Below are 23,798 nucleotides of genomic sequence, written 5' to 3' on the forward strand. Positions count from 1 at the left end.
AATGTCTCTAATGTAATGAAATCTAACATCAATGTGTTTTGTCCTATCATGAAAAATAGGGTTTTTACATAACTGAATTGCAGACTGAGAATCAGAGAACACAATAGGAGATAACTTCACAAACTTAAGTTTAGAGAGTACTCCCTTCAACCAGATTGCATCTTTCATTACTTCTGTGATAGCAATATATTCTGACTCAGTAGTGGAAAGAGCCACTATATGCTGCAACTGAGACTTCCAATTAACACAAGACTTGCAGACAGTAAACACATAGGAGGTAGTTGACTTCCTCTTATCCCTATCATTGGCATAGTTAGAGTCCACAAAACCAGTTAAAGTAACACCTTCATCACATTTAGAATAACACATGCCATATTTAGCAGTCTGTTTCAGATATCTCAGAAGCCACTTTAAGGCTTCCCAGTGCACAGGACCAGGGTTAGACATGTACCTACTTAGGCATGACACAGCATAGGCAATGTCAGGCCGAGTGCTTACCATTAAGTACATCACTGAGCCAATCGCATTAGCATAGGGAACCTTCTTCATAGCATCAATATCAGATTTAGTTTGAGGGCATTGATCTTTACTCAACACAAAATGGGCAGCCAAGGGAACTGAAGTAGGTTTTGCATCAAACATGTTAAATTTTTTAAGCACTTTGCACACATAGGGTTCTAGATGCAGCACAAGGATAGAACACTTTCTATATCTGAAAATATTTATCCCTAAGATTTTCTGAGCATCACCTAAGTCTTTCATGTCAAAGTTTTCACTTAAAGCAGACTGCACAGATTTGATAGTCTTCAAACAGGGTCCCATAATGAGCATGTCATCAACATAGAGCAACAAGAACACAGGCACATGAGACTCAAGATTCTTAAAATACAAACATGCATCAAAAGTACTTCTTACAAAGCCTAACTTATGCATGCAATTATTAAACTTGATATTCTACTGCCTAGGGGATTGTTTCAAGCCATACAAGGCATTTTTTAGCAAACACACATGATTGGGGAGCTTGGGATCAACAAAGCCTTCAGACTGCTTCATATAGATAGGTTTATCTAAATCACCATGCAAGAAAGCAGTTTTAACATCCATCTGTTTTAACTCCCAATTAAAGTGAGCACACAAGGCAAGCATCAATCTGACAGTAGTAAATTTAACAACAGGAGCAAAGATTTCAGTGTAATCTACCCCCTCTTGTTGAGTAAACCCTTTTGCAACTAGTCTGGCCTTGTACCTAAGACCCTCCACCTCATTTTTTAGCTTATATAACCACCTGCAATCAACCACAGATGCACCAGGAGGCAAAGGAACAAGAATCCAGGTAAAATTGACTCTAAGAGAATGCATCTCCTCTAACATTGCCTTATGCCAATTATTCCAGAACTTAGACTTTGTAGCTTGCTTATAGGACTGGGGTTCATCCCCATCAGATTCAAACACATTAAAAGCCAAGTTAATGAGAGCAACCAAGCCAACAAATCTAACAGGTTTGTGAACATTAAGCCTTCTAGTCCTATCTCTAGCGAACACATAATTGCTCAAGTCAGTATTATCAATAGCATTTTGAACACCAGCAGGACTATGCAACACATTCTGAGCAGGAGAGTTCTGCCTAATAGGGCTAGCATGCACATCATTGTCATTCACATTTTGGGGCACATTATCAATTAACTCTCCTTCATGGGGTGTGTCATCAGATGTAAGAGCTGGATAAGTATGCCAGAAAGGCTGCTCCACCTCACTTGGAGCATCATCTTGATTTTCCACATCAGTGAGTGGTATTGAGGACTCTTCCTCCATAAGAGGTTCACTGTCCTCAGGTGGTAGAGATGAGTCAGAGGTCAATTTCAAGCAAGGGAATTCAGTCTCATTAAAGACAACATCCCTGCTTATAATGACCTTGAACCCTGGTTCATCTCTCAGCCAGACTCTATAACCCTTAACACCCTCAGGATATCCAAGAAAAACACCTTTCCTAGATCTAGGCTCAAGTTTATCAGACTTAGTATGCACAAAAGCAGTACAGTCAAACACCCTTAGGTGAGAAAGAGATAAGTTTTTTCCAGTAAACACATGCTCAGGACACTGACCATTTAGAGGCACAGAAGGGGATCTATTAATCAGATAAGTAGAAGTTAATAAAGCTTCACCCCAAAACTTTTTTGACAAACCAGATTTTGCAAGCAGGCATCTCACTTTTTCAAGCAAAGTTCTATTCATCCTTTCAGCCACTCCATTTTGTTGGGGTGTGTAAGGAACAGTTTTATGTCTTTTAATACCATGAGCAGCACACAAGTCATCAATCTATTTATTGCAGAACTCAAGGCCATTGTCAGTTCTGATAGCCTTAATCTTCTTACATGTCTGAGTTTCTATCAACATTTTCTAGGTTTTTAATCTCTCAAAGACACCATACTTATGTTTCATGAGAAAGCACCAAACCTTCCTAGAGTAATCATCAATGATAGATAGAAAATAAACAGAACCAGAGTGAGAAGATACAGAGGCAGGACCCCACACATCCATATGCAAGTACTCAAGAACACATTTGCTCACATTAACAGGCACAGGAGAAGGAAAAGAAACCCTGTGTTGTTTACCCAGCACACAGGTGTCACAAAAAGGCAGGCTGCCTTGCACATCAGAATCAGTTAACATAGCATGTTTTTTCAGTATATTCAAGCCTTTTTCACTCATGTGTCCTAGTCTCTCATGCCACAGCATAGATTTATCACTCTTAATCACATTGGCATAAGCATTTTCACATGATAGAGCCACAACATTACAAACATACAAGCCACACTTCTTTTTGGCCTTGAAAAGACACATAGATCCTCTGCAAATTTTCATGCATCCATCCCCCCATTTTCCCCCCATGCCAGCAGCTTCTAAAGCAGTGCAAGACATCAGATTGTAGCATAAATCAGGAACATATCTCACATTTTTCAGGCAGAGCACAAAACCATTGTCAAATTTTAAATATACTGTGTCAATTCCATGGATTTCACATTTCTTGTCATCAGCCATTGACACATAGGTATTAATAACAGGTTTTAGCTCAGAGAACACCTCCTTAAAAGGACTAACATGATATGTACATCCTGATTCACAAAGCCAATCATTTGAAGTAAAGGGGCACACAGGAGAGGCATTAATATACATCAGATCATGCACCATGAAAACACATTCATTATCAGCATCATGTTTGGCCACATTGACAAGATTTTCAAGCTGAGTGTCATTATTAGGGGTTTTCTTCTTTTTAGGCTTAGTGCACTCCTTTTTATAGTGCCCTACTTCCCCACAATTGAAACACTTTCTAAAAGATGTAGGATCCCTGCTATTGGACCTAGATCTATGCTTTTTCTTTGAATTTGAGTTGGAACCTGATACATAATTAGAGTCTTTGCCCCCTCTAGTTTGAGATCTTCCTCTTACATTTAGAGCCCTATTAAAAGCACTCTTATCAGCAGCCCTTTCCCTTAATTCCAATTCTTTAGATTTTAAGGAGCTTACAATTAAATCCAGAGGAGCAGAATCCATGCCATACTTAATGACAGCTTTAACATCACTATAGGAGTCAGGTATGGCATTCATTAGAGCTATACTTGTGTATTCATCTATGGTTTTATCACCAGACCTTTTAATGTCTTGCACAAGCTTCTGAAATCTATCAATATTGTCATCAATGTCTTTAGATAAGTCAAGCTTAAATTTGAACAAATTTTCAAGTAGGTACATTCTAGAAGACATAGAGGTTTCAGTATACAGAGAATCAAGATTTTTCCACATCTCAGAAGCAGATTCTATATGATCAACCTTCCTAATCACAGAATCAGACAAATTTAACACAATAGTGGCTCTAGCCAATTCATTCATCTCATCAATTTTATCCTGAGCAGTATCTTCAGGTAAGGAGCCATCAACAACCTTAAACACCTTTTGTTGAATCAAAACACATTTCATTTTCTGTTTCCAGATCATAAAGTCATTTTTTCCATTGAAAGGGATCACGCCAACAGGCTGAGTCATTTTTGCAAAGATTTTCACAAGAGCACAGGAAGCAAGACAAACACAGAGAGTCTTACACACCTTAAAGCACAGAGACATTCAGCAAACACTTAGAACGCACTTTCTCACAGACAACCAGCCTTAATTCCCCGACTGTCACGAGCACACTAGCAAAGGCTATCCCAGTTCGCAATCACTCACTCTTGGAGGGCGCAGGGGGTCACTTTGGCAGTATCAATGCTTGGTGGCCAAGTGAAGTGAGGTCAGAAACACAAAGCACCACAGAGCATCACCAAACAACAGCAGAAGCAACAACAGAACACAAGAAAACAGAAAAGTCCTAAGTTCTTGCCAAGAACCAACTACCAGCAACAAATATCCCAAGCCTATAAATGGCACTACAACAGAAAAGAGATGTTTTAGTTTTCTCTAGTCACAATATTTTTAATGTTTTTATCAATATTTTTAGTTTATTTTTTTCTGTATTTTTTATAAATGTAGGATATTTTCTTTTTAATGAAATTTATTTTTTATTGAGTTGTCTTTAATTTATTTTTCTTGCTATTTTATATCATATTATTTCAGACTAATAATTAAAAGTAAAATATAAAAATAGTGATGATGTGGAAATGAGATGGACTCTGAAATAGGCTCTGGGATGGGCATGCTGACGTGGCATGAAAAAATGGAGATAGACTCTGAGATTGGCTCCAGAGATAAGCTCTTATTGTGAATGCCCTTATCGATAATGACTATTAATTTATAATAACCTTTTTTTAAATTTTATAATAAACTTTACTTCATATGAGTTGTCCCTTTGTTATAGGCTCTTAGTTAACAATTAAAATTTAAGTAATTACAATATTTACATTATCTCAATTTCTTTCTACTTTTTGAGGGAAATTTCCAGTCGATTTCTAAACAATTTAAGATGTCTTGCTGGCCGATTCGTCATAGCTTTCGAATCCACTAATTTTATTTAGCTAATATATTTAAATAATTAAATTGTCGCCCATATATCTTCTTTAGAATTCTACATAAATTTCAGTTTCTTTTCAATGTCTAACCCATTTCCTTTATGTTATCAAGTCTATTTATTACACAAATGTGTCGTGACGGGTGATTTCATTTATCATCAAATAAACGAAAAAAGTAAACAAATTTTGTCAAAAGTTACTCTCCTATATTTTTCCTATAAATGGATATGGAGTTAGAAATTCATTTCAGTGGGACAAAAATATATGAAGAAATTTTAGAAGTTTGAAATGGAGCATTTATAGAGAAATAACTTTTTTTAAATTGATTAACAAATTAGTAGTATAAATGAAATGTATTGAGGTGGGACAATTGCCATTTTTTCATTCAAAGTAGATCTGACCTTGTCTATAAACTACAAACTAAATATAGATCACTAGGTTTTAAGATTTAATGTTAACCCATGACAAATAACGTCAACAGACTCATTATATTGTCATTTTTATTGAAATTATTTATCATAACTGTAGGGATCAGACTTAGATCGGATTCACTAATTACCAAGATCTCTTTGTTCTTTATAAGGGAGCTCAGTCAAACTCCAACCAAGCGACTGATATTACAAGGAATTGAATATTGAAATACAGAATAGGAGTCTAACTATTACACAAGATAAGAATCCAGTTCAAGCTCAAGTGTCTTCCACCTGTACACTCAACAACTGAGTCAGTACCACAAGAAACCGATCCTCACGGATCTAACAAGGTTACACAAGTAAACACAACAGAACACAAAGCAAACACACTGAAACACAATGCTTCGGCTCAGACACTCGCCGATAGCACCAGCCTATTCTCAAGAACACAGATCCAAGGGAGCACAACTGAATCCTTGGGTGATTAACCTCACACTCCAGATTCCAGCACCAACAGGCTCCACAACACCAGATCTATCACCTCTGAGAACGATCTCACCAGAAAAACCTCACACATGAAACCCTAATTCGCCCAACACTTCAGCAACCGAAGTGGTTGCCTCCTCAGTTACTGTAGCTAGATCCTTTGCACTTTCAACCGTGCAAGATCACCAAAAGAACCAACGGAAAGCCGTCGGAGAAGAAAGCAGAAGGAGAGAGCGAGAGAGAGCGAGAGCAAGAGAAGTGAGAGAGAGTGTATGTAAAAGAGTGAATGAAACTGAAGGGTCTAACCTCTCACATAACAAGCACACATCGCCATCCAACGGCTTAGAGCCTTGATCCGGGTGAGAGTACACATGGCGGCATATGGAGTATGAGGAGTAAGTATTTGGCCAAGCCCAATTCAATCATCACATGGGCCAAGGAAATAGACAAGCCCAAATGAAGGTCCACCAATTATTCAACAATAACATCAAATTTTAAAATCTAATAGTTCAAATCTTAGTTTGAAATTTATAGAAAAAAATGCAGTTTACTGTATAATATAGGACACTATGTGTGCATATCTCTTAATTGCAATTTTTGCAATTGGAATTCCTAGGCAATTAGCAAATAGAGTAATGTATTAAAGATTGATATCAGTAAAACACAGCAAGAAATTAGCACAATGCACAAAAACTTTTCACTTTTGGAAATATAGTTAGCAAAATACTTTACATACTACTAATGTATTTATCTTTTGGGAGGAATAAAATTGAATTTTCTTTATAAATTAGTAGTATTAAAGAAGAAACAAAACCCTTAGCTTATCCAACATGATATTTCTGAGATAAACGTGAAGCAAATTGTGGTGTATATTAGTGGCGTTTGTGGGTGTGAACCATCACTCTTTTCACCCAAAAACATAAGAATGTTTTAGATATATGTATTAATTCGTTACCTTTATGAAGCCAAACACAAAAATTTAATGCCACCATATTTTGCTTCCCATCCCTATAAAATTGATAAAACAAGCTCCCATTTGTCTATGTTCTATGTTGAGTGGCAAAGTCTTCGACGCTTCTTTCAAGGATGTGGACTATATAGCTTGTAGGTACATGGAAAATTACACTCAACATCTTTAAATTATTCCAACAGTGTTGTTTCTCATAATTTACATGAAAATCAAAGAGCTAAGCATGTAATAAGAAAATATTCTATTTACCGACATCAAGTTAATAAGAACAAGATATTTTCTAATGTATACTTTATGTGAAAAATATACATAATGTTAGTATATATGTCAATGTATATTCAATCATAGGCTTAATTACAACCTAATACTAGGGTCAAATTAAAAGGACAATGTAGTTGTTAATTGTATGGTTTAATTAGTTATGAATTGTATTAATATCAAGATCTATGCATGCCCACTACTTTATGAGAGAAAAAAACGAGTAAATGAATTTTGCATCTAATTTCTTAGCTCATTCTCACCCAACTTTGAAGAGTTACATTTTTCCCATACTAGATGAAACATAGAAATTATTTGTACTTGTTTGGTCTCCTTTTTTTGGGGATGTTCAATTGCTTTCGCGTAAGCCAGATTCTTTCTTCGATTTGACTATGGAATTGAACCATCGTATGTTCATACATATCCACTTGCATGGCCTAAAATTGAATTTATTAACTAATTTTAATTTGAGACAATACTAATTCTTACTTAATCTCTCTTATTACAATTAGGAACACGGCTTAGAGATATCATCAAAGAGATGTAATACAAATAGACACATGTGTGTTATAATGCTAACTTTTCTTAACTTGTTAACTCTTCGACATAGTGTATTAAAAATATCAACACGATTATATTAAAATGTTAACACAAATTTGTGTTGACATTTTAATATATTGTGTTGACGTTTTAATTATCAATGTCAACACAGAGTATTAAAATATCAACTAAGTTTATATTGACATTTCAATGTCATCGTGTTTACATTTTTAATATACTACAATAAATTAATTATTAAAATTAACAACTTAAAGAAAATTAGCAATAAATCACAAATCCAAATGGAAATCACTATCAATAAAGAGAGGTGGTAGTATTAACAAATATTGTTAGAATGAGACTATTTGAAGCTCTCATCAATAAGATAAATTAAAAATATGTGGTGTCAAATTAAATTTCATTCCTGCCCATGTTTTCTCTAATTCAGAAACGTACAAAGTGAGATTATTTATTTAAATTCGTATATCCAACGAACTAAACTCTTCCACCACTTGCTTTTGAATTGGTGAGACAAATTCCATGCCCCCTATGAAACTTGAAATCACAAATTCAAATAAATACTTATGACTTAACCTTTATCAAGTAGTAGGTAAAAAAAACCTTTATCAAGTAGGTAATTTCACTTTTTCTTACACAAATATAATAAAATAAACGAAATATCTTAGGACCTAAGTATGTGGAGGAAACATGATTAATTAAATAATTAGGCGATGAAAGCTATGGAATTCGTTATTTTAACCACCACTTAGCTTTGTATAATCAAAAAGCTATCCCAAATAGATATAGGTATGAAAATAAATTCCGTATCATTAGTTGACAAATAGTGTACCTACAAAGACACAAATTATAGTTGCCTCGTAAATGACATTATTGCCTCTGTTGTCCACGTGATTGCTTCAAAATTTCTACACATAATTATTTATATTTATGTCTAACTCTATTTGTATAGCAATTTAATTTAGAGCATCTCCAGTGGTTCTGGACATGCAATAGCCATCTCATAGTCTTACCACTGCCACATCATCAGCACTAAAATTCTCATGACACATCATCTGGACATGCAACTGGACATGCAATAGCCCTCCCATAGCCTATTCACATCACTAATAATAATTATATAATTTAATTTACAATCGTAGCAACATACGGAATTTAATTTACAAGAAAAATACAGGAAAATTGAATAATACTATTAAAATTTAAAAAAGTACAATTAACAATCACATAAAATACGGAATTAAATATACGACACATATACGCGAAAATATACTATTTTAATTTAAATTAAAAAGTACATTTAAAAAATTACATAATTTTAAATAAAAACTAACGCCTTGCAATCCTCCGCGCCCACAACTCTTCAATTAAATCATTTTGGAGTCGAATATGAGCATCCGTTTGACGCATGTCGGCATGTGCATGGAGGAGGGTTTCTTCATCGTGAGGTACCCCACCTCGTACGTTGGCGGCGGCGACGCCGTCGCTTGGACCTGCTTCATTATCGTCGTTGGCCCAATTAGTCAGTTGTACACCTTTATCTTCGACAATCATGTTGTGCATGATAATACGGGCGTACATTATATCAGCAATGCAGTCGACATTCCACAAACGCGTTGGTCCCTTAACTGCAGCCCATCGAGCCTGAAGCACACCAAATGCGCGCTCCACGTCCTTTCGTGCCGACTCCTGCCGCGTCGCAAAGTAGGCCTTCTTCGCATCTGATGTGCACCGGATCGTCTTCACAAAGACGGGCCACCTAGGGTATATCCTATCCGCCAAGTAGTAGCCCATATCATGCTGGTTATCGTTGGCGACAAAACTGATGGCCGGACCGACGCCCTGGCACTGCTCGTTGAAAAGAGGTGACGAGTTGAGGACGTTTAGGTCGTTGTTCGAACCGGCTATCCCAAAATACGCATGCCAAATCCACAGCCGGTAATCAGCTACGGCCTCGAGGATCATCGTGGGATTCTTTTTCTTGTAGCCAGTCGTGTAGAACCCCTTCCAGGCAGCGGGACAGTTCTTCCACTCCCAATGCATACAATCTATGCTGCCTAACATTCTCGGGAACCCATGCTGATCCTCGTGCATCCGCAGCAAATCCCGGCAATCTTTGGGGGTAGGCTTTCGGAGATACTGATCACCGAATACTTCAATCACGCCCTGACAGAAATACTTCATACATTCAATGGCAGTCGTCTCACCGATGTGGAGGTATTCGTCCCACATGAATGTCGAAGTCCCGTAGGCCAACTACCTGATTGCCGCAGTGCACTTTTGAATAGAGGTGTGGCTGGGTCTGCCAGCCGCATCGTGCCTGGAGCGGAAATACAGATATCGATGCTCCAAAGCGTTAACAATACGCATAAACAAGTTCCGCCTCATCCTAAAACAACGCCTGAAATGGTTGGCATTAAAACGCGGCTCCTCTGCGAAGTAATCTGTGAACAGGCGCTGATGTGCAGCTACATGATCACGATCAACCACTTCTCGACGGTGGACAACTGGTCGTGGGCGAGGTACTGCCGGCTGCATATAACTCTGCAGCCATCGATCAACCTCACGGCTCGTATAGGTATCTAGCTCTTCGTTCATCATACGCTCATACTCATCAGCATCCTCATCACGGCCACCATCACTACCACCGGCATTACTCATTTCTCGTTGTTGATCTTGTACAGAAATTAATTAAGATAGAGAGAGTACGCGTTAAAACAAGTGGTGCGAATGAAAATGATGTCCAAAGCGCGTATATATAGTGTTTCAAAAAATTAAAAAAAAAAAAAAAATCTGACGCCGGTCTGACGCCAATCTGGGGCCTACAATGGCGCCGTGAGGATCGACGTGAGAATCGGCGTCAGCCCAATAATCAGCGTTGGCACGCCGATTTTGACGCCGATTTCACCGACGCCGGCTGCAATGGTTCGGCGTCAGCACCGGCGTCCGCGAAAAATCGGCGTGCCGGTGCCGACGCTGCCATTGGAGATGCTCTTACCCATCTATTAATGTATGCGAACATCATGGTCACGGTAAATCATATCGATTATCATCGAATATTAAATCTAACATGTTGGATGAATATTATACACAAGACAATAGCATTCTCCACTTAAACTAATCATCGAGCATGATACTAACTGAATCATTTCTCTATTTTAAAAAGTTTTAAGGTAATTGAGTCATTTTATTTTAATAAAAAAATAATTTCTCTTACTTTATTCACTATCCACTTAACACACATTCTTAATCTTCATGCAAAAAAAAAGTATCTTTTAACAAGGAATGAATAGAGTATTATTTATATAAAAGGAATTGAATTTGCACAATTTATGCTATCCAGTTCCATAATTAAATGTAAATAGGGATGCTACTTTTTTTACTATTATTTTCATGTATAGCTTTTTATATACTCTATGTCGCCGGCAGCCTATCATTGTCCCTGACAAGCAAAAATGAGTCAAGACAAAAACGCCCGAGCTGGAAAATGATTACGTGGAATCCGTAGTGGCCCCAGTGTCCCCTCCATCGGAGACAAGATGGCGTCACGTGGTCCAACAATGCCACCCATCCACACTACAATGTCAATGTCGTCACATAGGTTTCAAATGTCCGAAACAGTAATAACCCATCCAAACAAAAGACGAGAAAAGCATAAAAGAGTCCGGCTTCCACGTGTGTGATTCGACCCTGGCGGCATGCGGGCCAGCCCATTCCCTTTCCTATAAAACCCCAACCCTACCCCTCCTCAAAAATCACACATACCACCATTTCCAAAACACAATCAAACATCATTCTAATTCTAATTCTAATTCCATCTCCAATTTCTCAACCTCCGTTTGACCATGGCCGTTGACTCCTCTCCCCCGCCGCCGCCGGTCAACGAGAAATTCACTAAGAGCCTCGAATTTATCGAGGAGATGACCAAGAATCCGGATTCCGTGCAAGAAAGTGTGCTGGCCGAGATGCTCACCCAAAATGCGCACACTGAATACCTCCAGCGCTTCAACCTCGGTGGCGCTACCGACCGCGAATCCTTCAAGTCAAAGGTTCCGATCGTGACGTACGAGGATCTCCAGCCCGAGATCCAGCGCATCGCCAACGGAGACCGCTCTCCTATCCTTTGCTCCTACCCCATCTCCGAGTTTCTTACTAGGTAATAAAATACTCAATTTTCGATATTTTTCTTAAAATCCGCATTTCTATATCATTGCAACTCATTCACAAAATTACATGTATCCGTGATTTCGAATATTTTGTTGATTTTGATCACGTGATCCTATGCAATTTTAGGAGATAAAACGTTCTCTATCTAAATAAAGAAATTGAACACTACTTTACTAAAATTGTTTTTTTTTTGGAATTGGGCAGTTCTGGCACCTCAGGCGGGGAGAGGAAGCTGATGCCGACGATTCGCGAAGAGATGGACCGCCGACAGCTGTTGTACAGCCTTCTCATGCCGGTGATGAACTTGTAAGAAAATCCCTAACCCATCTATACTTTTACTTGTCAAGTTAGTATCAATCTCAGAAAAGGCAAACTTTTCTCAAAAAAGGCCATGCAAAATTAATATAAACACTCATTATACATGGCCTTTTTTTGCTGTATGGACCACAGATATGTCCCCAACTTAGACAAAGGCAAAGGACTCTACTTCCTCTTCATCAAAGCCGAAACCGAGACCCCAGGCGGTCTGGTCGCCCGGCCGGTTCTCACGAGCTACTACAAGAGCGACCAGTTCAAGAACCGGCCGGTCGACCCATACAACACCTACACCAGCCCGGACGAGGCCATCCTCTGCGAGGACTCGGTCCAGAGCATGTACACGCAGATGCTCTGCGGCCTCCTCCTGCGCGAGGAGGTCCTCAGGGTCGGGGCCGTCTTCGCCTCAGGCCTCCTCCGCGCAATCAAGTTCCTGACCATTCATTGGCGCGATCTCGTCCTAGACATCTCGTCCGGGGTCCTAAACCCTAAAATCACTGACGTATCGATACAGAAACGGATGGCCGGGATTCTCAAACCCGACCCGGCTCTGGCCGGGTTCATCACCAGAGAGTGTGAAGCTGAAAATTGGGAAAAGATAATTCCTAGGATCTGGCCTAACACCAAATACCTGGATGTGATTGTGACCGGGGCCATGGCTCAGTACATCCCGATGCTCGATTTTTACAGCGGGGGCTTACCTCAGGCGTGCACGATGTACGCGTCGTCCGAGTGCTATTTCGGACTCAACATGAAGCCGATGACCAAGCCTTCGGAGGTTTGTTACACCATCATGCCCAACATGGGCTACTTTGAGTTCCTCCCCCACCCGCCCGAGACTGAACAAGTTCAGTCTCAGGCAGTGGAGCTTGCTGACGTGGAGGTGGGAAAAGAGTATGAGTTGGTTGTCAGCACCTACTCTGGGCTATGCCGCTACAGAGTAGGTGATGTTCTGAAAGTGACAGGTCACCACAACTCCGCGCCGCAGTTTAAATTCGTGCGGAGGAAAAACGTGCTCCTAAGCATCGACGCGGACAAGACGGACGAGCTGGAGCTGCAGAGGGCGGTGGAGAACGCGGCCGAGCTGCTGAGGGAGATTAGATCCTCTGTGGTCGAGTTCACGAGCTACGCGGACGCGGGGTCCATCCCGGGGCACTACGTGGTGTACTGGGAGCTGTCGGGTGGGGCCCCGGGCGGGGAGGTGATGGAGAGGTGCTGCCACCTGATGGAGGAGTCGATGAACACGGTGTACAGGCAGTGCCGGGTCGCGGACAACTCGGTGGGGCCGCTCGAGATCCGGGTGGTGAGGGCGGGCACGTTTGAGGAGCTCATGGACTACGCCATCTGGAGAGGCGCGTCGATTAATCAGTACAAGGCGCCGAGGTGCGTGAGCTACACGCCCATCGTGGAGCTGCTCGACGCCAGGGTCGTGTCCGCGCATTTCAGCCCCGCCCCGCCCCGCTGGACCCCGGAGAGGCGGGGATGATTCGTTATGGTGTAACGGTCTAGTGTTTTTGGAATAAGGTTATTGTTGTGTTTGATTTGGATTATGTTTTTTTTATTTAAAATTATGTGAGTAGATTCAAATAAATGGTAAATGTGTCTATGACTTGTGAAGGGTGTGACAAAGGAAGTGGGTCTAAGAGTGTTGATTTTAATATTCTCCCGTGACAAAAGCTACTATGTTAATCAAATATAGGCTACTTTCTTAACAATGGTGTGTGAGACATGAATTATTGTTATTGTTTTAAATGTGCATGGAAGGTTATATGTGGGATTATAGATTAATTGGTAGTTGTTTCTATGTATCATGTATGTGTATGTAATTAAGTGATGCTATTACTAAAGTAGTAAAATAAAGGTGGAGGTTTTGTTTATGGTAAAATTAATGATTGAAGTAACAATACAATTATTTTATGGGGAAGACTACGACTGTCATTCAAAGTACTACTTATAAGTAATTCGTTTCAATCTGGTTTTTATACTTAATCAAAACCGTAGTTTAATCTTTTAAATTTTCTGCATTTATTTAAAGATCTTCCGATAAGGACTGTTGAGTCAAGGAAATAAGATTGGGGTTTTCCTGGGGAATAACTAATTAGGATTTTGGGCTGGAGGTTAAGTAATTGGGCTTGAAGAGTAATCAAATATTGGGCTCATAAATGCATTTATATGGTACTCCATGTGTAGTGGATCATCTGGCACCAGGAGTACTTAAAAAGTAAAGTATACACAAACTTACCAACAGGTGGTAGGGCAGTTGGTAGGCATGCACAAACCGAACCGACCGGACCGGCGATTAACCACCGATTCATAAACCGGAACCTGAACTAAAACAGGCGCAGCAGTTCAGAACCACCGAACGGTTCAGTGGTTCACACGGTCTGATTCAGGTTCAACGGTTAAACCGCCGGTTCATTTAATTTTATTTTTATTTTTGTAAAAATTGATTTTTATATTTAAAAAATAATTTTTACAAATAAATAAATACAAGAAATTCATAATAGCCCATATATATTTGATGGGCTTGTGAATTCTATGAAACCATTCTTGGTTATTTCTCTTTTATAGAGATATTCTTGAATGTTTTATGTTTCACTTTCGATGTGGGACAAAATATGTTGAAGTATTTTCTTTTATAACTACATGTTTAGAGCGTTCATTCATCTTTTTCCAATGTATGATACAAAACTTTCTTTTGTCTTCTACTTTTTTTCAATTTTTTGTATAATATATATAAACAAAATTATTATTTGAATATATTCTTGATTGATAAAAATAAACAATTATTGAGAAATATGATTTGTATATAGAAAAATAATTATTTGTATAATAGTTATCGTTAGATTTATACAATTTGTATTATAATTATTCTTTTTATGTTTTATAATAATATTTATTAGTTAACATATACATAAATTTAAACATAAGCAAATCGATAATGATAAGAACTAATGAATAATAGTTCATGTAATAATATTTGTTGTTAAATTATAATAATAAAAGATAGAGTACTAATATAGACAAAGAATGATGGGAGATCTATCATATAGTTATAAATAATGACTTTTATCCCACATTGAAAGTAAGAGTAACACATCCAAGAACGTGTAGCTATAAAAGAGAATAATCAAATACACTCTCTTCCAAATTAAAGCTTCAAATCCAACTTTAAGTATTTGCATTTTAAAAATCAAAAGGTTTAACTTAAAGTATTGTTTATTAATTTTTATAAGTAAATTATAATCATTATAAGTTGTAACTTTTAGTCTTGTTCAAATTTATTATCAATAAAATTGTAATTTTCACCTTATTGTTTGAATTTTATGTATGCACAATTTATAATATATAATAAAGACAAAAATGAAAAAACAATTGCACATACTTAAAGTTAATCCTTTTGATTTTTAAAATATCAATACTTAATGTTGGACTTGATCATTTAAATTGGAAGAGAGTGTATTGGATTATTCTTTTTTATAGTTACACATTATTTGATGTGTTACTCTTTCTTTCAATGTGGGATAAAAGTAATTATTTATAACTATATGATAGATCTCTCATCATTCTTTGTCTATATTAGTACTCCATCTTTTATTATTACTATAATTTAACAACAAATATTATTACATGAACTATTATTCATTAGTTCTTTATCATTATCGATTTGCTTATGTTTATAAATTATGTATACGTTAACTAATAAATACTAGTATACACATTAAAGGAATAATTACTATACAAATTGTATAAACCTAACGATAACTATTATTGTCACGACCGCACTTTGCCAAGGATAGCAAAAGCGGATAAATCGCAACTAATAAAGGGATTTAAAGAAATATGGAAGAAATGAAGATAGAACTTGCACATTGAAAAGTCAAACAATATGATAGATAAGATCCAAGTATTCGATTACAAGGATTTGAATAACAATGGCATTTCATCAAAATGAATCAGAGTTTCGATGATGAGAGTTCACTATACTCTCTTAACAAACTGCAGCGGAAAAAGTCCAAAAAACGACTTCGCGTATGAAGACACGAAGCGTCGAGAGATCCACACTTATTTACTTAAGTAGCATCGACTCTGATCAGCACGCCTCCACCCTATTGCTTAATCTGCACATTTATAAATACATGCAGGGCTGAGTACATGAGTACTCAGTGGGCACTTGCCAAAAACAAAACATACAATATAAGTTGTCATCCATCAACAGTATCACACGGGGTTTTTCTTAAAAGGCCCGAGCATACTAAATTCATTTGTGATCTTAAAAGTCCGACTGCAGTCTAAGTTCTTAAAACTGATACCATGTCTGAGAATCCAGTGTGCTGTTGTAGGTGGCCACCTTCAACAAGCACCCTCGCCGGCCAACCTCTCTCTAGGATGGCTCACAGCGCTCGCGCGTGTAAGTCTGTGTTGGGATTTTACCCACTCTCAGACCCGAATTCGTTATCCAAATGTTTGGCATCGCCAAATTCACGGCATATAGCCCTCACAGACAGGTCTCAAAAACAAACATTTTATGGCATGACAACAACTTCAAAAATAAATCACATCTCCATTTTTTAGAAAAGAAGATATTTCATAACTTCAAAATATTTGCTTTATATCCACACTATAGTGCTGGATATTAAAGAAAGCCCACCTGATACGCTTATCTCCAATTAAAATCCTCGTTTGGCCTCACTTGCCCTTGAATAAATTTTCCTTTAGAAATAAATAGCGTAACACGCTAATTAGTACTCGAACTATTTTTTTCTGAAAAAAAAATGCATGCATCCTCTAGGATAGCATCTATCTCTTAGTCTCGGCTTATAGGATTTTTCCTTAAATCCTAACCCGGCTTTATTGTGCGGCAGTACTTAATTGTTCGCTTTACTTATCTTGGAGAAATTCTATTATCTCTTAATAAAATATGGATTCTTAAAACCCTCCTTAAATTCCTTCTTCTTCGGATTTTTCTTAAGGCCGCCCATGATTTTCAAATTTCACCCTTCCGGATTTTAAACTATTTACTCGCGACGTTATTTAGTTAAGCTCCCAATGCTTAACTTTTAACAATTCAAGTCCAAAGCATTATAAAATTCGCAACCCATCTCCTCTTAATTTAATTAGGAGGTCCAAGTCCTAATTAAATTAATTTCCTCAAACTAGCTCAACAGTTTAAAATCTCAGTCCTATCTCGAGTAGAACGGCACACCACTTCCATCACTAAAATCAATCCAAATTTCTTAATTAGTTAAAAGGCCCAAATCCTTATTTAACTTTCGGTCTGATTGTACTTCATCACATCCCAACAATTTAGTTGAGGCAGTCTACTATACTCAATTTATTAAATGGGACTTAGCCCAACCATTTAATTTCCTTGGCCCAGCTACTAATTAGTTCAAGAGGCCCAAGCAATAAAATATGGAAGCCTAAAAAAGAATACTCTCTTCCCATCCCATCGGTACTTACTCCTTTTCTCCTTCAAAATCCCCAATTTCACTTCATACATACTCCCCAATTAAATCCCTAATTTGAGGATTGAAGCAGCGCCTCCTCTCAATTCTTCTCACCTTTTCTCCGGCGAGCTCACCCCCACGACGGCAGGTGCACCCGAAGACTCTCTCTCTCCTTGCGACGGTGCGAGCGTTGCTGACGGGTAACGCCGCTGCACGCTTCGCCTCCCGCCGTTTCGACGAGCAGCCACCGCCGCTGTTCTCGTCTCCGGCTGCTCGAGAAACAGAACCGCCGCCTACTACGGTTCCCGGTTGCCGCTGGGTCGAGGCCGGCCAGCAAGCGCTCCTGTCGGCGCTGTCGTTGCCGGTCTACTTCTCTGCGGAGTGACATGCCGCTAAACTCGCGGAAATCCTGTCACCATGCTCAGCCCTCTGGTTACGGCGTTATACACCGTCTTCAATCCAGCGCCACTGCTAGGCACCGGCTGCCTGCCGCCTCGCAACGTGGCCCTCCGTCGTCGCCCAGATCGAACAGCCCTGTCTGTCGGGCTCCGTCGCCTCGGAGTCACAGTGGAGTCCGCACGGCAGCCTTCGAGGCTCCGCCGCCAACCGATCCTCATCGGGCAGCTCCAATTACTAAGCTAAGTCCATTCCCCCTTTTCCCTCTTAACTTATTGTTATTCGATTGTGGTCTCTTGGTTTTACTTGAAGGCAGTAGCTATGGTAATTGATTATTCGTTGAATCTATCGCTATGATTTTCCTACGTGAGCATGCCGCCTATGATTCTAAGTTCTGGAAATTTCGTGGCGTTCTAACGTGATGCAGAAAGGGTGGGGTTGGTGTTGAGGGAATTACCTCTCGGTTGGAAATTCCTTGTTGTCTTCTTGCTGCTAACTCCTCTGCTCGCTCCTCCCCCTTGCTGCTCTTTCGCAAGTTTTGGGGTGGTTTAAGGGTGAAGGAACTTGTGTGGTATAGCTCTATATATAGCCACAAGTCTTGGCTTTTTGTGGCAGCCAATGAGGTTTCAATTCCCTCTTTGGGTTAAAGCTTCTCTCTTCTTTTTGATTTTGGGCTTAAAGCTTCACTACTATATTGGTGTAATCCTTGGAAAGTGATATGCTGTTTCGGGGCTGCTCCTCAGCTCCCTTTCGAGCTTGGTGATACTGCTATTCTTACTAATTTGATGAATGTTGGGGCTGTCCTCCTTGGCATCTACAATCTTCGGGGCAAAGGCTCCTATTTTGGGGCTGCTAGCTCTATCTCTTTTTCGGACTTGACACAATGCTTCTTTACTTAATTTGTGCAAGTCTTGGGGTTGTTGCACTTGGCTGATCCGAAATGATCTTGACTCTGCAGATTGCCTCCTTTTCGGCTTGTGGCTTGGTTAGCTTAACCTGTGGCAGTTTTGCCTTTTTTTCCCAAATGGTGCAAGTTGAAAATGGACAAAAGTGGCTGTCCTCACAGCTGAAGACCGCAGCCCCTGGCTGTCCTAGCTTACATGTTACTTCTCCTTCCTCTTTGAGTTTATGTCTCTCTTTCCTTTCTTATGTGCTAGAATTTTGATACCCCTTTTTATGCTATCCTTGTAGGTGCAATGGCTGTCCAAGATTGGAGTTTTGTGGGAGCAAGAATCGAGAAGAGGAAAGGGGAAAAGATCATGCTACAAGGCATTCCTTGATCTCATTACCATTTCTAGCTAGAGTCAAATCCTAGATTATGTACTCCTTAGATTTGCTAAGCTGTAACATATCTCCTTTGTATATCATGAACAAAAAGCACTCTATTGGAATTTCTATTTTCCAACAATTGTAGTACTTAAATTTGAAATTCCTCGCACTTAAATTCCAATAGTCTATTCGTCCATTTTTTTTTATTCATACTCCAAAATTAGTGACGCGGTAGGATTAACGATCTTCCAAGCATGGTAATGCAGTTCGGTTGGGCGAGGATCTACCGTGTGCTATTCCCTTATAGCACTGTTCCTCATTCTCTCTTCCTCGACCTCTGCCCTCTCATGCTTCCTGCATCGGGCGTTGGTCCTTCTTAGGTGTTATGTCTTGTCGCCGCACATCACGTCCTTTCTTACTAACGTATCTAGTATTGCTTATAATCATCGCTCAGGGAAGCGGTAGTAAGAATTCGTTCGAGTCCTACAGTTCGAGTTATGAAAAGATTTTGCAAAAACATTACTCTTGTCACTGAATTTTTTTTTTTTCAAAAAGTTTTCACTTGGTCCTCAAGACACCCCAAGAAACTGTTTTCTCAAAATTATGTCGAACACGTCGGGCTGGAGTGCTGATCTCGTCGGCTACTAGGTTTAGTCTAGCGAACAAGTCTAGACCATGACTGAAAGGAGTATTTGGATCTCAGAGCAGAAAAGAACTGAGGCTCTGATACCACTCTGTCACGACCGCACTTTGCCAAGGATAGCAAAAGCGGATAAATCGCAACTAATAAAGGGATTTAAAGAAATATGGAAGAAATGAAGATAGAACTTGCACATTGAAAAGTCAAACAATATGATAGATAAGATCCAAGTATTCGATTACAAGGATTTGAATAACAATGGCATTTCATCAAAATGAATCAGAGTTTCGATGATGAGAGTTCACTATACTCTCTTAACAAACTGCAACGGAAAAAGTCCAAAAAACGACTTCGCGTATGAAGACATGAAGCGTCGAGAGATCCACACTTATTTACTTAAGTAGCATCGACTCTGATCAGCACGCCTCCACCCTATTGCTTAATCTGCACATTTATAAATACATGCAGGGCTGAGTACATGAGTACTCAGTGGGCACTTGCCAAAAACAAAACATACAATATAAGTTGTCATCCATCAACAGTATCACACGGGGTTTTTCTTAAAAGGCCCGAGCATACTAAATTCTTTTGTGATCTTAAAAGTCCGACTGCAGTCTAAGTTCTTGATATTTCCACCATGTCTGAGAATCCAGTGTGCTGTTGTAGGTGGCCACCTTCAACAAGCACCCTCGCCGGCCAACCTCTCTCTAGGATGGCTCACAGCGCTCGCGCGTGTAAGTCTGTGTTGGGATTTTACCCACTCTCAGACCCGAATTCGTTATCCAAATGTTTGGCATCGCCAAATTCACGGCATATAGCCCTCACAGACAGGTCTCAAAAACAAACATTTTATGGCATGACAACAACTTCAAAAATAAATCACATCTCCATTTTTTAGAAAAGAAGATATTTCATAACTTCAAAATATTTGCTTTATATCCACACTATAGTGCTGGATATTAAAGAAAGCCCACCTGATACGCTTATCTCCAATTAAAATCCTCGTTTGGCCTCACTTGCCCTTGAATAAATTTTCCTTTAGAAATAAATAGCGTAACACGCTAATTAGTACTCGAACTATTTTTTTCTGAAAAAAAAATGCATGCATCCTCTAGGATAGCATCTATCTCTTAGTCTCGGCTTATAGGATTTTTCCTTAAATCCTAACCCGGCTTTATTGTGCGGCAGTACTTAATTGTTCGCTTTACTTATCTTGGAGAAATTCTATTATCTCTTAATAAAATATGGATTCTTAAAACCCTCCTTAAATTCCTTCTTCTTCGGATTTTTCTTAAGGCCGCCCATGATTTTCAAATTTCACCCTTCCGGATTTTAAACTATTTACTCGCGACGTTATTTAGTTAAGCTCCCAATGCTTAACTTTTAACAATTCAAGTCCAAAGCATTATAAAATTCGCAACCCATCTCCTCTTAATTTAATTAGGAGGTCCAAGTCCTAATTAAATTAATTTCCTCAAACTAGCTCAACAGTTTAAAATCTCAGTCCTATCTCGAGTAGAACGGCACACCACTTCCATCACTAAAATCAATCCAAATTTCTTAATTAGTTAAAAGGCCCAAATCCTTATTTAACTTTCGGTCTGATTGTACTTCATCACATCCCAACAATTTAGTTGAGGCAGTCTACTATACTCAATTTATTAAATGGGACTTAGCCCAACCATTTAATTTCCTTGGCCCAGCTACTAATTAGTTCAAGAGGCCCAAGCAATAAAATATGGAAGCCTAAAAAAGAATACTCTCTTCCCATCCCATCGGTACTTACTCCTTTTCTCCTTCAAAATCCCCAATTTCACTTCATACATACTCCCCAATTAAATCCCTAATTTGAGGATTGAAGCAGCGCCTCCTCTCAATTCTTCTCACCTTTTCTCCGGCGAGCTCACCCCCACGACGGCAGGTGCACCCGAAGACTCTCTCTCTCCTTGCGACGGTGCGAGCGTTGCTGACGGGTAACGCCGCTGCACGCTTCGCCTCCCGCCGTTTCGACGAGCAGCCACCGCCGCTGTTCTCGTCTCCGGCTGCTCGAGAAACAGAACCGCCGCCTACTACGGTTCCCGGTTGCCGCTGGGTCGAGGCCGGCCAGCAAGCGCTCCTGTCGGCGCTGTCGTTGCCGGTCTACTTCTCTGCGGAGTGACATGCCGCTAAACTCGCGGAAATCCTGTCACCATGCTCAGCCCTCTGGTTACGGCGTTATACACCGTCTTCAATCCAGCGCCACTGCTAGGCACCGGCTGCCTGCCGCCTCGCAACGTGGCCCTCCGTCGTCGCCCAGATCGAACAGCCCTGTCTGTCGGGCTCCGTCGCCTCGGAGTCACAGTGGAGTCCGCACGGCAGCCTTCGAGGCTCCGCCGCCAACCGATCCTCATCGGGCAGCTCCAATTACTAAGCTAAGTCCATTCCCCCTTTTCCCTCTTAACTTATTGTTATTCGATTGTGGTCTCTTGGTTTTACTTGAAGGCAGTAGCTATGGTAATTGATTATTCGTTGAATCTATCGCTATGATTTTCCTACGTGAGCATGCCGCCTATGATTCTAAGTTCTGGAAATTTCGTGGCGTTCTAACGTGATGCAGAAAGGGTGGGGTTGGTGTTGAGGGAATTACCTCTCGGTTGGAAATTCCTTGTTGTCTTCTTGCTGCTAACTCCTCTGCTCGCTCCTCCCCCTTGCTGCTCTTTCGCAAGTTTTGGGGTGGTTTAAGGGTGAAGGAACTTGTGTGGTATAGCTCTATATATAGCCACAAGTCTTGGCTTTTTGTGGCAGCCAATGAGGTTTCAATTCCCTCTTTGGGTTAAAGCTTCTCTCTTCTTTTTGATTTTGGGCTTAAAGCTTCACTACTATATTGGTGTAATCCTTGGAAAGTGATATGCTGTTTCGGGGCTGCTCCTCAGCTCCCTTTCGAGCTTGGTGATACTGCTATTCTTACTAATTTGATGAATGTTGGGGCTGTCCTCCTTGGCATCTACAATCTTCGGGGCAAAGGCTCCTATTTTGGGGCTGCTAGCTCTATCTCTTTTTCGGACTTGACACAATGCTTCTTTACTTAATTTGTGCAAGTCTTGGGGTTGTTGCACTTGGCTGATCCGAAATGATCTTGACTCTGCAGATTGCCTCCTTTTCGGCTTGTGGCTTGGTTAGCTTAACCTGTGGCAGTTTTGCCTTTTTTTCCCAAATGGTGCAAGTTGAAAATGGACAAAAGTGGCTGTCCTCACAGCTGAAGACCGCAGCCCCTGGCTGTCCTAGCTTACATGTTACTTCTCCTTCCTCTTTGAGTTTATGTCTCTCTTTCCTTTCTTATGTGCTAGAATTTTGATACCCCTTTTTATGCTATCCTTGTAGGTGCAATGGCTGTCCAAGATTGGAGTTTTGTGGGAGCAAGAATCGAGAAGAGGAAAGGGGAAAAGATCATGCTACAAGGCATTCCTTGATCTCATTACCATTTCTAGCTAGAGTCAAATCCTAGATTATGTACTCCTTAGATTTGCTAAGCTGTAACATATCTCCTTTGTATATCATGAACAAAAAGCACTCTATTGGAATTTCTATTTTCCAACAATTGTAGTACTTAAATTTGAAATTCCTCGCACTTAAATTCCAATAGTCTATTCGTCCATTTTTTTTTATTCATACTCCAAAATTAGTGCACGAAAACTCGAGGTGTTACAATTATACAAATAAATATTTTTCTATATACAAATCATATATCTCAATAATTATTTATTTTTATCTATCAAGAATATATTCAAACAATAATTTTGTTTATATATATTATACTTAAAGAAAGTAGAAAATATGAATAAAAGTAGAAGACAAAAGAAAGTTTTGTATCCCACATTGGAAAAAGATGAATGAACG

The 23,798-nt window shown here is 39.5% G+C and overlaps 1 protein-coding gene and 2 long non-coding RNA genes across 3 annotated transcripts; all 3 read left to right on the top strand.

Annotated features, from left to right (window-relative positions):
* The first annotated feature begins 11,303 nt into the window (after positions 1-11,303).
* LOC121806927 (probable indole-3-acetic acid-amido synthetase GH3.1) lies at positions 11,304-13,820 on the top strand. The gene is made up of 3 exons (XM_042207104.1): positions 11,304-11,841; positions 12,057-12,158; positions 12,303-13,820. The coding sequence occupies exons 1-3, from the start codon at positions 11,531-11,533 to the stop codon at positions 13,651-13,653; spliced, it is 1,764 nt and encodes a 587-aa protein (XP_042063038.1). The 5' UTR covers positions 11,304-11,530; the 3' UTR covers positions 13,654-13,820.
* A 3,058-nt stretch (positions 13,821-16,878) lies between these two features.
* On the top strand, positions 16,879-19,421 carry LOC121809960. The gene is made up of 2 exons (XR_006052335.1): positions 16,879-19,115; positions 19,205-19,421. It is a non-coding gene; the product is annotated as an uncharacterized LOC121809960 (long non-coding RNA).
* Positions 19,422-20,956: 1,535 nt separating this feature from the next.
* LOC121810006 lies at positions 20,957-23,499 on the top strand. The gene is made up of 2 exons (XR_006052345.1): positions 20,957-23,193; positions 23,283-23,499. It is a non-coding gene; the product is annotated as an uncharacterized LOC121810006 (long non-coding RNA).
* Positions 23,500-23,798: the final 299 nt, after the last annotated feature.

This window comes from Salvia splendens, chromosome 6 (genome assembly GCF_004379255.2).
Source record: "Salvia splendens isolate huo1 chromosome 6, SspV2, whole genome shotgun sequence".
Classification (NCBI taxonomy): Eukaryota; Viridiplantae; Streptophyta; class Magnoliopsida; order Lamiales; family Lamiaceae; genus Salvia; species Salvia splendens.